Here is a 14,375-nt window from a genome sequence, read left to right on the forward strand (position 1 = left end):
TCTGCATTCATTGATCTCTGGAAGCATTTAATAGACTAGACCATTCTCCCAGTGCCTTGCTTTGCTTTCTCAGTTGAAGCAATATGTGAAAAGAGAACATTCTGTGGAAATCTATAAGAACACTTCATAATGTTTATTACCAAGGTGTGCATTGCATTAATGAAGCATTATCAAGCATTATCTCTGCAGGAAAATTTGAAATATGTAAGTAGTAAACTGTTGTCATTGACTAAATGCTGGCCATCGACACTCGCCTGTAGTCTTCGATGAGATTGACCTGTTCTGCCACCGCGGTAGGGCTCAGCTTGACATCCTTCCAGAAGGACATGCCACTGAGGTGCTGGGTTACCGACTCCACCTGCCGCCGAGTGTTCCGCATGATGACCACAAACTCAGTCCGTTTGGAGAAGATCTCTTCTAGTTGAGCGAGGTCGCTCCTCAGAGCCGAGTTGAGCATCTCCAGCGTGTCTGAGACCTGAGTGGACAAGAGGATATGTGGCAGAGGAACAGAAAGAGGTTGCTCTTCATGTAACCATAAGAACCAGCTCATGAGTAAAGCCAAACATCTATTCTTCAGGGAGATGTGAGTAACAGGCCAGCAGACTGTAAAACATACACCCAGACTATGTTAGACACCGGCATAGTCCTGGGGAAGGGGTACAATGATTGGGGGAGCACGGACAAGTAGGTTTAAACAGGAACGAGATACGGATTAACTTACTAGGAAACTGGGTAACAGCACATAAGGACAAAGAATCAGAAAAATAACACAGATAACATGGTTAACACATAGCAGGGTAACATCACATGAAAATAGTGATCAGCGCAAGAAGAGACATGACTTGGTAACATCACATATGGGTGAGATCACACAAGAATAATGAATCAGGTAAAGAAGACACAAAACTGAATAACATCATACAAGAACAGTAAATGAAAGAAACCAGACAGGTGTCTAGGTAACATCGCACGAGGGCAGTGATCAGAGAAAAAAGAGATGTATCTGGGTAACATCACGTGTGATGCTAAATCACTGAAAGAAGACAGGTAACTGTGTAACACCACAGGAGGACTGTGAATTTAGGAAAGAAAACACATATTAGGGTAAAATCATCTGACCAAGGTAACCAAGAGGAAAAAGACAGATAACTGAACAAGATCATAAAGTAAAAATGTTTATCCGAAAAAGTAGACAGGTAACTGTGTGACATTACAGAAATGAAGGACAGTGATTTAGGGAAACTAGTTAACAGCACATGGGACAATCAGAGAATGAATATGTTCTCTATGCAAGTTCAGTGTGTCACACAAAGAATAAAAAAGGGTAAGGATGATGTGTTCTTCCACTGAATGATCCGGATCACCAAAAGTGCCGAACTGGTGGACAGCATCGATGCCAGCGCCAACAGAAGCACAGAAATCGTCACCATTGTGAAGGATTTCACCTCACTAGTGGATGTCTGCTACTCACTCGACCCCTCGAAGGACCTCTGCAACAATCTCTCTCAATTCTTCAGCAAAAAAACCACAACCATATACAGCAACTTGAGCCCACTAATAGACCAGACAGATCTCACTAAACGTCTCCTGATCTTACGCAAAGAACTAATGCTAACCACATGGTCAGTCATCACCCATGAAGAAACTGCCCCCACCATGAAGTCCATTCACTCAGGGGCCCATCGGATTTCAGCCCCCACCCCACTTACTGAAGAGGACTGCAATCTATTGGTGCTATGCTCACACCCATTCTGAATACCTCCACCTCTTCATCGACCTTCCCAGATGCTTGAAAGCATTCCTTTATCCTCCCGTTGCGGAAGAAACCCTCCGTGGACCATTCAATGCTCGCCACTACAGACCGATCTCCCTGCTACCAGTCCCAGCCAAGGTCTTAGAGAACAACATCAATAGATGCCTCACTAAATACCTTAATGACTACCAACTTCTCAACACCAGTAGGTCTGGTTTCAGACCCAACCACAGCACAAAAACTGCCCTCATTGCTGCCACAGATGACATTCGCTTGGAAGACTTGGAATGGATTTGATAAGGGTTTTTTTGTCTGGGGCCACTTGGGATATTGAACTCCTCATATAAGTGACATGTTTGCTTATAAACAACCCCTATAAGTTCTTGTTAAGCTGACAATAGATCTTTCTCCACCAGAAAGCTGTGCTGTGTGGTGTGTTCGACCTAAAACTGAATATTAGCATGGATCCATGTATTTTAATTGACTAAAAGTCCCAGGGGAGTGGGAATGACATCAGACACTCTCTATCTCTTCAGTGACAGGACAAGGTTGCTGCTGTGTCCAGCCCTTCGCACTTCAGTCGTCTCTTATTTGCTGTTGATATGCAATGAGTGGAAACATTTTGCTACCCTGTTCCCGATCTTGAGATCAGGGGTAGAAAGCGCATTGTCAGCCGTACTAACGGCGAGCCAGGAGCAGTAGCTGCTACCCTTCTCGACTGCTCATTGATGCTCAATGATGTGGATCTACGGGGAACGTCGTTTACAACGCGGTGTTTACACCGCACGACCTTTTCCCCGCAGCTGTTACAACGCAAGTCGTTACTACGACTTGCGCTGGATGGCGCTGTGGGATAAGGAATGTTTTAATTTTATAGTCCAACACCTTCCCTACTGTTACGGGGACTGGTGTTGGAATATAAAATTTAAAAATTCCGAAATCCACGCCCTCCAACGCAAGTCGTTGTAACGACTTGCGTTGTAAAACCTGCGATGTCAAGTACCGCGATCTAAAAGATCGCGTTGTACTGACATACATCCGGATCTACATTTGGGGCTGAATGACGTCTAGAGGTGCTTACAACCACTGGCATAACGACATGTAAGGGGGCCCCCTGTAGGGCCAGTGGAGGGGCCCCTCTGGACTCAATCAGGAGATCAACGGCCAAAGTAGTGTGTTGAGGGGGCCCATCGGAGCTTGGGACCCCCACTCACGGAGGCTGTGGGGGCCTGTGTTACGCCACTTTACACGACACTGCTTCCTAGATAATACTATCCAGAGCTGTGAAAATAGCAGCTAATGTAAAATAAGTAAGGTGCCCCCGTGTTGTCAATGAGAGACTCTGTAGTCATCTTGATTTAGACCAATCTACAAAGAGGGTCATTTAAAGAATGAATCCTGCTAGACAAGGAGGGAGTTGGAGGGCTTATTGGCATAGGTATATTTTAGGGAAAGCAGCATATGATGCAAATGGTTTACATTCATATTCGTGCTGGTACGTACAGACTTGCTTTATTAGCAGTTGACGGTCTTTCTCTAACAAAAGAGCATTCGTGCAAGGATGCTGCTTCCATAAGGTGAGGTATGGCACTGCCTCAGCATGCTCTCTAGTGATGTAGCAGAATTACTGAATACGACCTAAACAATTGCCTCCTTTACCGGTGGGAAGTGCTGCAGGAAGCAACATTATGATTTACCTGGCCAGAGCTTGTTGCCTTTTGGTTAGCTTTGCATTACATAAATACTATATACATACATACATGCATACATACATACATACATACCTGGAATGCTGAAAATCTTTGCACTATTTCTGTACGTAGTGGCATGCATGACGGGTCCTTCCAGGACCTCTCTACACCTTTTTACGGTATGATAAAGCTGTTAATGCTGATGCCAGCATCATTTCCTATCACAAGGGTTGAAGGCGTAAAACTGGGCTGGATGAGTAGATTGCGCGGCCATTGACAGCACTCATCTCGGGAATGAAACCGAGGCTTATATCTGAAAATTCTCACACACATATGTCTGACTCGTTTGTATGACAAAACCATGTATGCCTAAACAAAGCGTTCCTTAACAATGTGATCAGAACAACAAATGCATCTTAACCACGCATTCCTTTACCACGCATGTTTTTACAACGATTTGCCTTAGGTACTGTGCTGGACTTTGGATCAGTATAATTCACTGTTCCAACTACAGTCCGCGCAACAGTAGGAAAAGCGTTGGGCTTTAAAGTCCAACGCTGCTTTACCTAAGGCATGTCATTGTAACGACATGCGTGGTAAAGGAATGTGAGGTTTAAGATGCATTCATTGTCCGTGCTGCATTCAAAGGCAACATGTGGTTCGGCCTTCGTTTTAATTGCTGCTTCCTGTCTGACTCACATCCAATACAATCTTTGCACACACCATACACTGCTGTTAAACATAAACATAGACCAAAACTGGACGGAGCTGGTTTTTCCCATTGAAGCATGTCCCAGTTCCCAAACTTTACAGCATTACTGTTGGCCACAAACACATTCGTGAGTACCCCATGCAATACATTCTCACAGTCACAAGTACAGCACTGGCATTTCCCCAAAAACACCTGCCTGACTACTCAGAACAGTAAATAGAGCGTTTCTACACACACAAATACTTCACTTCGTTCAGATCCCGCCACTAGTCAGTGCCTCCTTTGTATATAAAAATAAGTCCCAGGCCCCAAGATTTTTCCTACAAGCCCATCACGCGAGCAGCTGAATGTTCGATTTCTGAATACTAAGGCAGCATAGTTTTGATTCCTCTTCATGCTACTTCCTTCGACCTACCTACACTCCCTGTCTCTTTATCTCACTCATGCAGGGTCTTTTTCAGTTCAGATTTCTCCCTATGTTGTTGTTTTCCTATCTTTCGCTTTCCCCCACTTTCTCCCATTTTAACCTTTCTTTGTCCTTGCCTGTATCAAAGTCTGGTGATGAAAAATAAGTCACGGTCCCCCAAATGAGTGCTGGAACCACACATATGCAGCCAACGGCACACATCAAGCACTGCCACACCTTCCCACATACACATTTCTGACTCCGGTGTACAGTAAACCGTTGCTAAGTGCCACAGATATGCATGGATTCTCCCACACAGCACAGCACAAACACAGCCAATCCCACCCACACAGTGCAGTCCTGCTATTTTCATTCATATCTCCGCCAACACAGTGCAACACTGTCACCTCGAACAAGCACAGCCATGTCTCCCCCTCAAGCATACACAGCATCCATTTCCCAAAAACAAATGACCGCCCTGCACAATCCAGCCACCACAATACAGCCGTGCGGGACCCCAAGAGTGCATTTAGGATTTCTTCTCAAAAACAGAAATGGTACTTCCTGCCCTATGTGGTCAGATGGCTCAGTGGACTGATGAATCCACTGAATGAAATTGACGGTAACTTTGAATCTAGGAAGGTAAGCTCGACCTTTAAAACCACATACTGCAGCCTTAGTCATCCTGCCGAGGCAGGCAAAATGAGTACCAGTGAATTGGGTAACAGTTATTGTGTTTTATGTAGTGCCTAGAGAGACATTGAAGAGGCTGGGTGCTTTACAAATGCTTGTTACTTTATATCCCAGTACTTCTCAGCTACAGAGCACTGCCAGATACCACAATTACATAGATACTATTCTAACGAATGCAGTAGTCAGGTTCCTCACATCAACAAATGACAGGAGAACAGAGAGCTGCTGAAGCTAACACCAATGACTCTAAAACACCATAACAGTGAGATATCTCACAACACGACACAGGACTACCTTAAACCACAGAAATTCATATACACCACTGTCGTGTCTTAAGTGCAATAACGACAGATACCAGTTGTGTATATTCAGGAGCTTTATTCTTGCTTCTTATCAGTTCCCTGTCCCTACTCTAACTAACTCTTTCATATCTCAGCCCCTCCTCTTCCTCCAACCCCGTAACTCCTCCCATCCCAACTACTAGACCGTGCACATCATCACATCTCCCCCTTTGTTAACAAAAGAAAATTAGCTAATCTGATCATAGTTCTTCAATCAGTCTCTTTGGCTTGTGTATGTCTCTTCGAGGTTGGAGACACATTCCCACCTCTGCAGACGCATCTTCCATTGGTATGTCAGGTCTCAGGGTTGGACTCAGTTGACTCAGTCCGTCGGCATCTCGTTGTACTGGATCCTTATTAAGTGTTTCTTTCATGCCTGGGGTACATTTCTGAAAATGAGACACATTTTGCGTGATCCGTCTTTTCTCAGATTCAGCAGTGATCATGGTGCCTTTTTGCTGAGTGATGATCGATGGTTCTTCTTTGAATCTGCAATCTGTCTTCTTGGCCTGCTCTTGCTTGACCACTACACAGTCTCCTGTCTGAAGGGAGGGAGACTTGGCTCTCCGTCTAGTGTCTGCATATGTTTTCATCCTGCTCTTCCCCGCTTGATCAGCCAACACTGTTTCTCGATGGGCGCATGTTGGGGACACCGGTGTCAGAGCTCCCTCCCACGTCGGGATCCTTGTCTGGATGGGTCGCCCCAGCATGAGAGTGGCAGGACACTTTCCGGTGGTCGCGTGTGGAGTAGTCCGATAGGCTCTGAGCACCTCATTGAGAGCTATTTGTAAGTCCTTTTTCTCCAAAGTGGTTATTGTATTTTTGTTTTGCCTAAATTGTATTTTCCCTTGATTTTAATACTCGCTAAGGTGCCCACACACTTGCACTATAATCGGGCCCCCCACCGCGTTTTGAGCGGACTTTGCAGTTTTTTCTGACCTTCTTCCTGGCGCCTGGTCGCCATCTTGGGGGTGGCTAGTGCAGAACGTGCCACTGGGTGCAGCGCTCTAGCGCTTCTCGGAGCCCAGGTGAGCCGATATTTAAGGCGAGCAGTTTACTGGCTCGGCCTTGAAAAGGTAACAGCATTCATGCGCGCCTTGCTGCTGTGATTGTAGTGCTTAGCGCTGCCTTGTTTTAAAATTCCGGTTATTGTATTTTTGTTTTGCCTAAATTGTATTTTCCCTTGATTTTAATACTCGCTAAGGTGCCCACACACTTGCACTATAATCGGGCCCCCCACCGCGTTTTGAGCGGACTTTGCAGTTTTTTCTGACCTTCTTCCTGGCGCCTGGTCGCCATCTTGGGGGTGGCTAGTGCAGAACGTGCCACTGGGTGCAGCGCTCTAGCGCTTCTCGGAGCCCAGGTGAGCCGATATTTAAGGCGAGCAGTTTACTGGCTCGGCCTTGAAAAGGTAACAGCATTCATGCGCGCCTTGCTGCTGTGATTGTAGTGCTTAGCGCTGCCTTGTTTTAAAATTCCGGTTATTGTATTTTTGTTTTGCCTAAATTGTATTTTCCCTTGATTTTAATACTCGCTAAGGTGCCCACACACTTGCACTATAATCGGGCCCCCCACCGCGTTTTGAGCGGACTTTGCAGTTTTTTCTGACCTTCTTCCTGGCGCCTGGTCGCCATCTTGGGGGTGGCTAGTGCAGAACGTGCCACTGGGTGCAGCGCTCTAGCGCTTCTCGGAGCCCAGGTGAGCCGATATTTAAAGCTCACCCTTGTCGCGCAGCGGTGACGCGCAGCGGTAGCGCCTGACTCGCGCCGGAGTCAAGCCAGAGTCCTGCCCGTCTGCGCCCGTCCGCGCTAAGGACGCGCGGACTGTGGCAGGACCCTGTGTTTTGCCACTATGATTATTCTGTACTCTAGTCAGGACCTCCTCCGGATTGGACGTAGCCTGCCTCCCTGCCCTCATTCAGATCTACATCCCTTGTGTGGTCCCCATTCTTGCCCATGTGGTCGGTGGGAACTATCAGCACCACTGTTAGCCCCCAGCCAGGTACCATTACAACGGAAGAAGGCTCCACCTCCTCCTAGTACCTTCAAACTTTGGCACCATAATGTCAGGTCTCTGCCGAAGCATCATCGAGACATATACGAACTGATCTCGTTAGAAGGCCCAGATGCCTTTTTCATGACGGAGACCTGGCTAGGTGATGAGGACGTGGCCATTATCAACTTGGCCCTTCCTCCGGGCTATGCAATCCATACCCTAAATCGTAAGGGAAGAGGAGGTGGTATAGCCGTGGCTTTTAAAAACTGCCACACTTGTACCTGGAAGCCCATGGACCTGATTGGAGCTGAGTGCGCCCACTTTTCCATCAGTGTCGGACACACACAAACCTTATCAGGTCTTTTGATATATCGACCCCCAGGGAGTGACTGTGCCTTTAGGAAAGCTCTTCCTGAGCTGGTCAGCTCTCTGTCTCTGTCCTCCTCCAATATTACCATCATCGGCGACCTCAATATACACTTTGATGCCACTGATATGCCAGCGGTTAGTAGTCTGCTGGACGATCTCGAAGCAGTGCAGTTATCTCAACTGGTCCGTCTTCCGACTCATGAGGGTGGTCATATCCTTGACCCGGTCTTCACTAACCTTCAATTGGTCGAGGTCTCTCCTCCTAGACCTATGGGATGGAGTGATCACCATCTCATTGAGCTTCGTGTTACTACGACAACACGTCATACCGGGAAGCCTGATAAAACATCTTTCAGGCGCCCCTGGAAAAAGCTCAAACTGGAGGACTTCCACCGTTTTTTGGCCACCTCTCCTCTGGTTCTTAAGGAGGACGTCGCAACTGGTTATAACATCTTCTGCGACTGGATTGTCCAAGCGCTTGATGCACTCATTCCAGCTAAATGGAGCAGAAATCGCTCTGCTCAGCCCAACCCCTAGTACACAGAGGCACTTAGACGGATCAAAGCTACCTGCCGTCAAGCCGAAAGAGCGTGGAGGAAAAACTATGACAGAGATCTAAAGGCACACTACCTGGCGAGGGTTAAGACTTATCACAGAGCTGTCTGTCGGGCTCGGGCCGACTACTATGCTGGAGAGTTTCAGGCTAGTTCCAATCCGTCCAAGCTGGTCTTTAAGGTCTTGAAGGAGCTCACTGCGAACAGACTTCCTAGCACGGAGATTTGCTCCCTTGCGCACTGTGATTTGTTAGCCAGTTTTTTTGTGGAGAAGGTAAATACCATCTACCGTTCCTTTCCCAAAACTGATCCTGACAGTACGACTCTTACATTGCGTACATCACAGTGCCTGACTATTCTTCCCACACCTTCGGAACTGGAGTTTAATCTACTAGTAGCCAAGGTCAAGTCTGGTTCGCCAGATGACCCTTTGAGACCGGCCCAGTTTCTGGACTCTGCGTCTATTTGCCTTCCTCCGATTCGAAAATTGGTGGATCAATCCCTTACCACCGGGTCAGTGCCACCTAGCTGGAAGGCGGCCTGCGTTATGCCCATCATAAAGAAGCCGGGATTGGATCCAGTGAAGCCGGAGAGTTATCGACCCATTTCTCTTCTTCCATGGGTGACAAAGATCACAGAGGCCCATGTGAATAACATCTTAACGAAACATCTGAACTCCGCTCACCTTTTGGATCCCACACAGAATGGTTTTAGATCTGGCCATAGTACAGAGACGGCACTCCTATATATGGTTGAACACCTCCGCTCTGTACTAGATGCAGGTCAAACGGCGGCACTGGTCTTATTAGACCTAAGTGCCGCCTTTGACACTGTATCCCATACCATTCTTATCCGCAGGCTTGGTGAGGCGGGCATATCTGGCAAGGCGTTGGATTGGTTCCGATCGTTTCTTTCGGAACGATCATTTCAGGTAGTGGTGCCACCGTTCAGATCAAAACCTCATGCCATTACTCAAGGAGTTCCGCAAGGCTCGGCGTTGAGCCCCACTCTTTTCAACTTATATGTCCAACCTTTGGCGGCGGTTGCGAAGAGTTGGGGTCTCACTATGGTATCTTACGCCGATGATACCCAGCTGGCAGTGGTTCTCAATGGGGACTCTGACCAGTTGGCATCTAACTTTGCGGATGGTTTGAGGGCTGTTGCTGGTTGGCTTACCACCAACTGTTTACAGCTCAACGCCCTCAAAACTGAGGTGATGGTGTTAGGGAAACATCCAGATCTGTGGGGCGCGAACTGGTGGCCTAACGAGTTGGGCCCCCCGCCTAAACCGGTTTCCGAACTTAAAAACCTTGGCGTGTGGCTGGATTCCAAACTCACCTTCTCATGTCACACTAAGAAGGTGGCATCTACTTGCTTTGGCATCCTGCGTGGATTGAGACCTATTCTCAAATTTTTTGATGCCCCCACTCGCCAGTTGGTGATTCAAGCCAGTATTGCATCAAGGCTTGACTATGCAAGTTCACTGTTTTTAGGTGCCAATCAGGCGGAGGTCCAGCGACTCCAACGGGTGCAGAACGCGGCCGCCAGGGCCCTGGTAGGCCTGCCACGGTTCTGTTCAGCCCGCAGCACAATTTGCAAATTACATTGGCTGCCAGTAATCAGGCGTATAGAGTTTAAGACGCTGTGTTTTGCATTCAAAATTCTTAAAACCGACACCCCTACCATCCTCCAGCATCTTCTGACCCTGTACATGCCATCCCGTAGCCTTCGCTCTGCTAATCAAAATTTAGCGTCTGTTCCGCGCTTTAAAAAAAGCAGACTAGGTGGTCGCTCTTTTACTGTGTTGGCTGCCAAGCTTTGGAATGCGCTTCCTGTGCACATTCGAGCTTTGGAAGATCTTTTACTTTTTAGGAAGGCTGTTAAAACGTACCTCTTCCCCTTGCCTTATTAATATCTCCTTACCTTTTTATTCTGTTTGTTATGTTGCCTCTTCAATTATAGCGCCGGGACGCCCCTTCGCTGGGGCAGCTGTGCGCTCAAGAAAACTAAGTAACATAACATAACATAACATAGCTTGCTGAAAAGTCTTTTTCAGAATGGCCATGAACCGTTCAATGATGCCATTGGCTTGTGGCCACAGCGGCGTGATTTTCCGATGTCGAAAGTTGAGATGCTTTGCGAATTCACAAAACTCATGACCGTTAAAGGGGTGACCATTGTCTGTCTTGAGTTCCTTGGGAACCCCCCATGCGGCAAAGACCTCATCTAATACGGCGATGGTGCTGGAGGCATTGGTGGATGACACAAACTGAGCGATTGGGAATCTCGAGTATTCATCCATGATAGCCACCACATACCTGCCTGACTGGAGGGGTCCATAGAGGTCCATGGCAAGTTCCTGCCATACCCCACTGAGCAATTTAGTCATTTGCAGAGGAGCCGGGGGGTCTCCAGGCTTCACCAGTTGACACTGGGGACAGTCCTTTAGGGTGAGCTCTACCATTTGGTCAAGTTGCGGGAACCAGACTCGCTCCCGGAGAGCTCTCTTTGTGGCAACAACTCCCTGATGACCTTCATGGGTGAGGTTGACTACTCCTTGACGTAGCTGTCTCGGGATGACAATCCGATGGTCTCCCAGCAGGAGCCCCTCTGAGGTGGCAGACAGCTCGTCACTGACATGTCGGAATGCTTGCATTTCCAGACGGATTTGCGGATCACTTCACTCATCCTCACTGTCGTGTCTCCAGCGATGCGTGTGCAAGCGGCGCACTACCTTCTGAAGGATATTGTCCTGCGCAGTAGCGTCCTTTATCGCTTCCAAAGGAACCTCCGGTGGCCGGGCTACACATACCACGAAGTGGATGTACTCATCAGCTATCGACGAGCGTGAGGCGTGAGATGCTTGAGGGTGTTTGGACATGTAGTCAGCAGGATTCTCAGCTTTTCCAGGTTTATGAATGATGGTATATGTGTATTCCTGCAGACGTAGACCCCACCTTTCAATGCGGGTGACATCTTGACTTTGGGATTACCGTAAATGGCGACAAGAGCCTGGTGATCCGTAATCATGGTGAAATGTTTGCCATCAATGAACACATGGAAATGCTCACATGCCCATACGACCACTAAGCTCTCCTTCTCGGGCTGAGAGTAGGCCTTCTCGGTGTCAGATAAGCTGCGGCTAACGTAGGCCACAATGTGACGCTGATCAGTGTCACTATCATATTGGGCCAGGATGGCACCCAAGCCCACTGGACTGGCATCCACTGTGATCTCCGTCTTCCTTTTGGGGTTGAAATAGGCCAGATTGTTCGCCGATTCCACCGCCTGTTTGATCTCTTGGAAAGCCCGCTCACACTGAGGGCTCCACACAAACGGTTGTCCTTGCTTGGTGAGGGCACGAAGTGGGTGACTGATTGTGGCATAGTCCTTGATGTATCTGGAGCAATAGTTTGCCATGCCCAGAAACGATCTTATGTCGCTCACATCTTGAGGGCTCTTGGTGGTGTTGAGCGCTGCTACTTTCTCAGGGTCGGGCTTCATTCCAGCCCCTGAGAACACATGTCCGAAAAACTTAAGAGTGGACTGATGGAATTCACACTTGTCCTTGTTAAGAGTTAAATTAGCTTCAAGGAGAGCATGGCATACTCGATCCAAGGCTTTGTCATGTTCTTGTGTGCTTGATCCATATACCAAAATGTCGTCACTGTAGTTCAGGGAATTTGGGATATGTCTGATGGTTTGGCGGATGATCTCTTGGAATATTTCCGCTGCAGAGGAGATACCGAAGCTCAGCCGTTTGTACCGAAACAAACCCGGATGAGTGGCAAACGTTGTTGTGTACCTTAATTTTTCGTGCAACTCCAGCTGATGGTATCCCTTGTTGAGATCAAGTTTTGAGAATACCCTGGCTCCATTCAATGCTGATATTATATCACTCAGGTGAGGCCCTGGGTGACGCTCTCGTTCTATGGCTGTATGGGCAGCCTCATGTCCACACATAGTCGTACCTTTCCCGGTGTACCCTTTTTTGGAACTATGACGACCGGTGACACCCATGGTGTGGGGCCATCCATTTTCTCAATAATGTCCGCTTGAAGTTGTTCTTGTAGTTCTTCCTCTACTGCCTGCTGAAGGTGGAAAGGCACTCGCCGTGGATGCTGAGCAACAGGGTGCACTTGGTCGTTGATGTGTAGGCGAATCAGACACTTATTCATTTTGCCAAGCCCACTGAATAGTTTGGGAAACTTGCGGACAATGTCTAGATTGTCGTTGACCCGGTACAAGATTTCAACCAGTCGGAGTCGCTCCGCTGTGGGCAGACTGAGAAGAAAATCAGCTTCTGGGCCCTCAATGATGTGAATGTACGCCGATACTGATGTGGATTCGCGCTTGAGTGTTGTTGCAAACTTGCCCAGGCAGGGAAGTGGTCTCTTCGCCATCCAGGTAAACACCCTGACATGTGCTGGACTCAGGATCGGCGTTGGTTTCATCTTGTTATATTTGGTCACGGGCATGTAATTCAGCGATGCCCCACTGTCAAGCACAAATTTGGTGGCATGTGTCCCCACTTTGATATCCAGTGGAGGATATTTCTTCAGCTGATCCGGGTCGGCCACCATGCATATATATTCGTCCGTGTATACTGTCTCCTGAGAGGTCGGCCTCGATTCCCTCGACGGTGAGCTTCTGGTCCATTGGGATCTGCGTGATTCCCTACTGGAATGTGACGAGCCGGAGGATGATAGTGCTCTGTCTTGGACAGCTTTTGCATGATGTCGCTTGTCCTCTGGGCGAGATCTGGTTGTCTCACTTCCTCTTTCCTTGCTGTACACTCCGCACATTACTTCAAAGTGGTTCTTGCGTCCACATTTCCGGCACTGTTGGCCCATTGCTGGACACGTATCTGTGTGCGGGAAATCATACCCACATCGGTAGCATTTCCTTGGGCGCTCTGGCTTCTTGGCGTAACTCGATTTCTTGTCTCTTCTTCCAGATTCATAGCGTTGATGACTTCTGTGCGGGTGTCTGGATGCTGGACAAGATCTTCTCTGATGATCCTTTGATCTTCTCTGAGCGCTGGTGTTTTGAGTACAATATGCTTGCTCTCTTTTCTCACCACGCCCTGTCTCCATGTTCTTGGCATGCTCTTCCGCTTGGTCGTACACTCTCGGCATTTCCTCTATCTCGTCAAGATCATGGCTCTTTCTTAGCAGCCGCCTTCAGAGTGTCTCTGAGTGACAGCCCTCAAAGACTCTCAATGACTCTCAGTCGGATGGCATCCTCCGTCAAGAACGAGTCAAAGTTGCAATACTAAGACAGTCGGCGTAGTCTGGATATGAATGTGCTCATCATTTCCTCCTTGTCTTGACGAGCCTGATGGAACACATACCTCTCATAGTCCACATTCCTTTTGTGCACAAACTTTCTGTTTAGTGCATCCCGCACTTTGTCATAAGTTCCTTTATCATCCGTTGGCGATTCTTTGATCACTTTTCCGATCTCTTTGCCGACCAAATTGCGGAGTGCAATTTACTTGTCTCTATCTCCCGTGACTTTCGATCCTTCCAGGTAATCCTCAAAGTCCTCCAACCACTCCTGCCATCGAGGGCCCATGCTCCCACCAGCCACCAGGGTCAGTGATTCCGGGGGGTGCAGATGCGAGACATGGGCTGCCACCGCTGCACCACCTCAATTTCGGTGCGGTGAGTTCGACATGTCTGACTAAGCAATTGATGCCACGTTATACACTTTTTCAGTGACTACTGCTTGTCCTTACACTTATCAATGTTTGTTTTAAACTCGTCAATGCTTGTTTTGCAATTTCCAATGCTTAATTTTGTAATTTTCAATGCTTGTTTTTACAGTTTCAATGCTTGTTTTCTTTCAGCAGGGTGCTG

At 47.9% G+C, this 14,375-nt stretch overlaps 1 protein-coding gene across 3 annotated transcripts in view; it reads right to left on the reverse strand.

Annotated features, from left to right (window-relative positions):
* The window catches only part of TTYH1 (tweety family member 1), a 274,965-nt gene that overhangs the window by 63,638 nt on the left and 196,952 nt on the right, over positions 1–14,375 (reverse strand). For all 3 annotated transcript variants that reach the window (XM_086930265.1, XM_086930264.1, XM_086930263.1), the window contains exon 4: positions 255–475. In XM_086930265.1, coding sequence (XP_086786391.1) covers positions 255–475 — 221 coding nt within the window. The remainder of the gene's footprint in view (positions 1–254; positions 476–14,375) is intronic.

This window comes from Lissotriton vulgaris, chromosome 7, assembly GCF_964263255.1.
Source record: "Lissotriton vulgaris chromosome 7, aLisVul1.2, whole genome shotgun sequence".
Lineage (NCBI taxonomy): Eukaryota > Metazoa > Chordata > Amphibia > Caudata > Salamandridae > Lissotriton > Lissotriton vulgaris.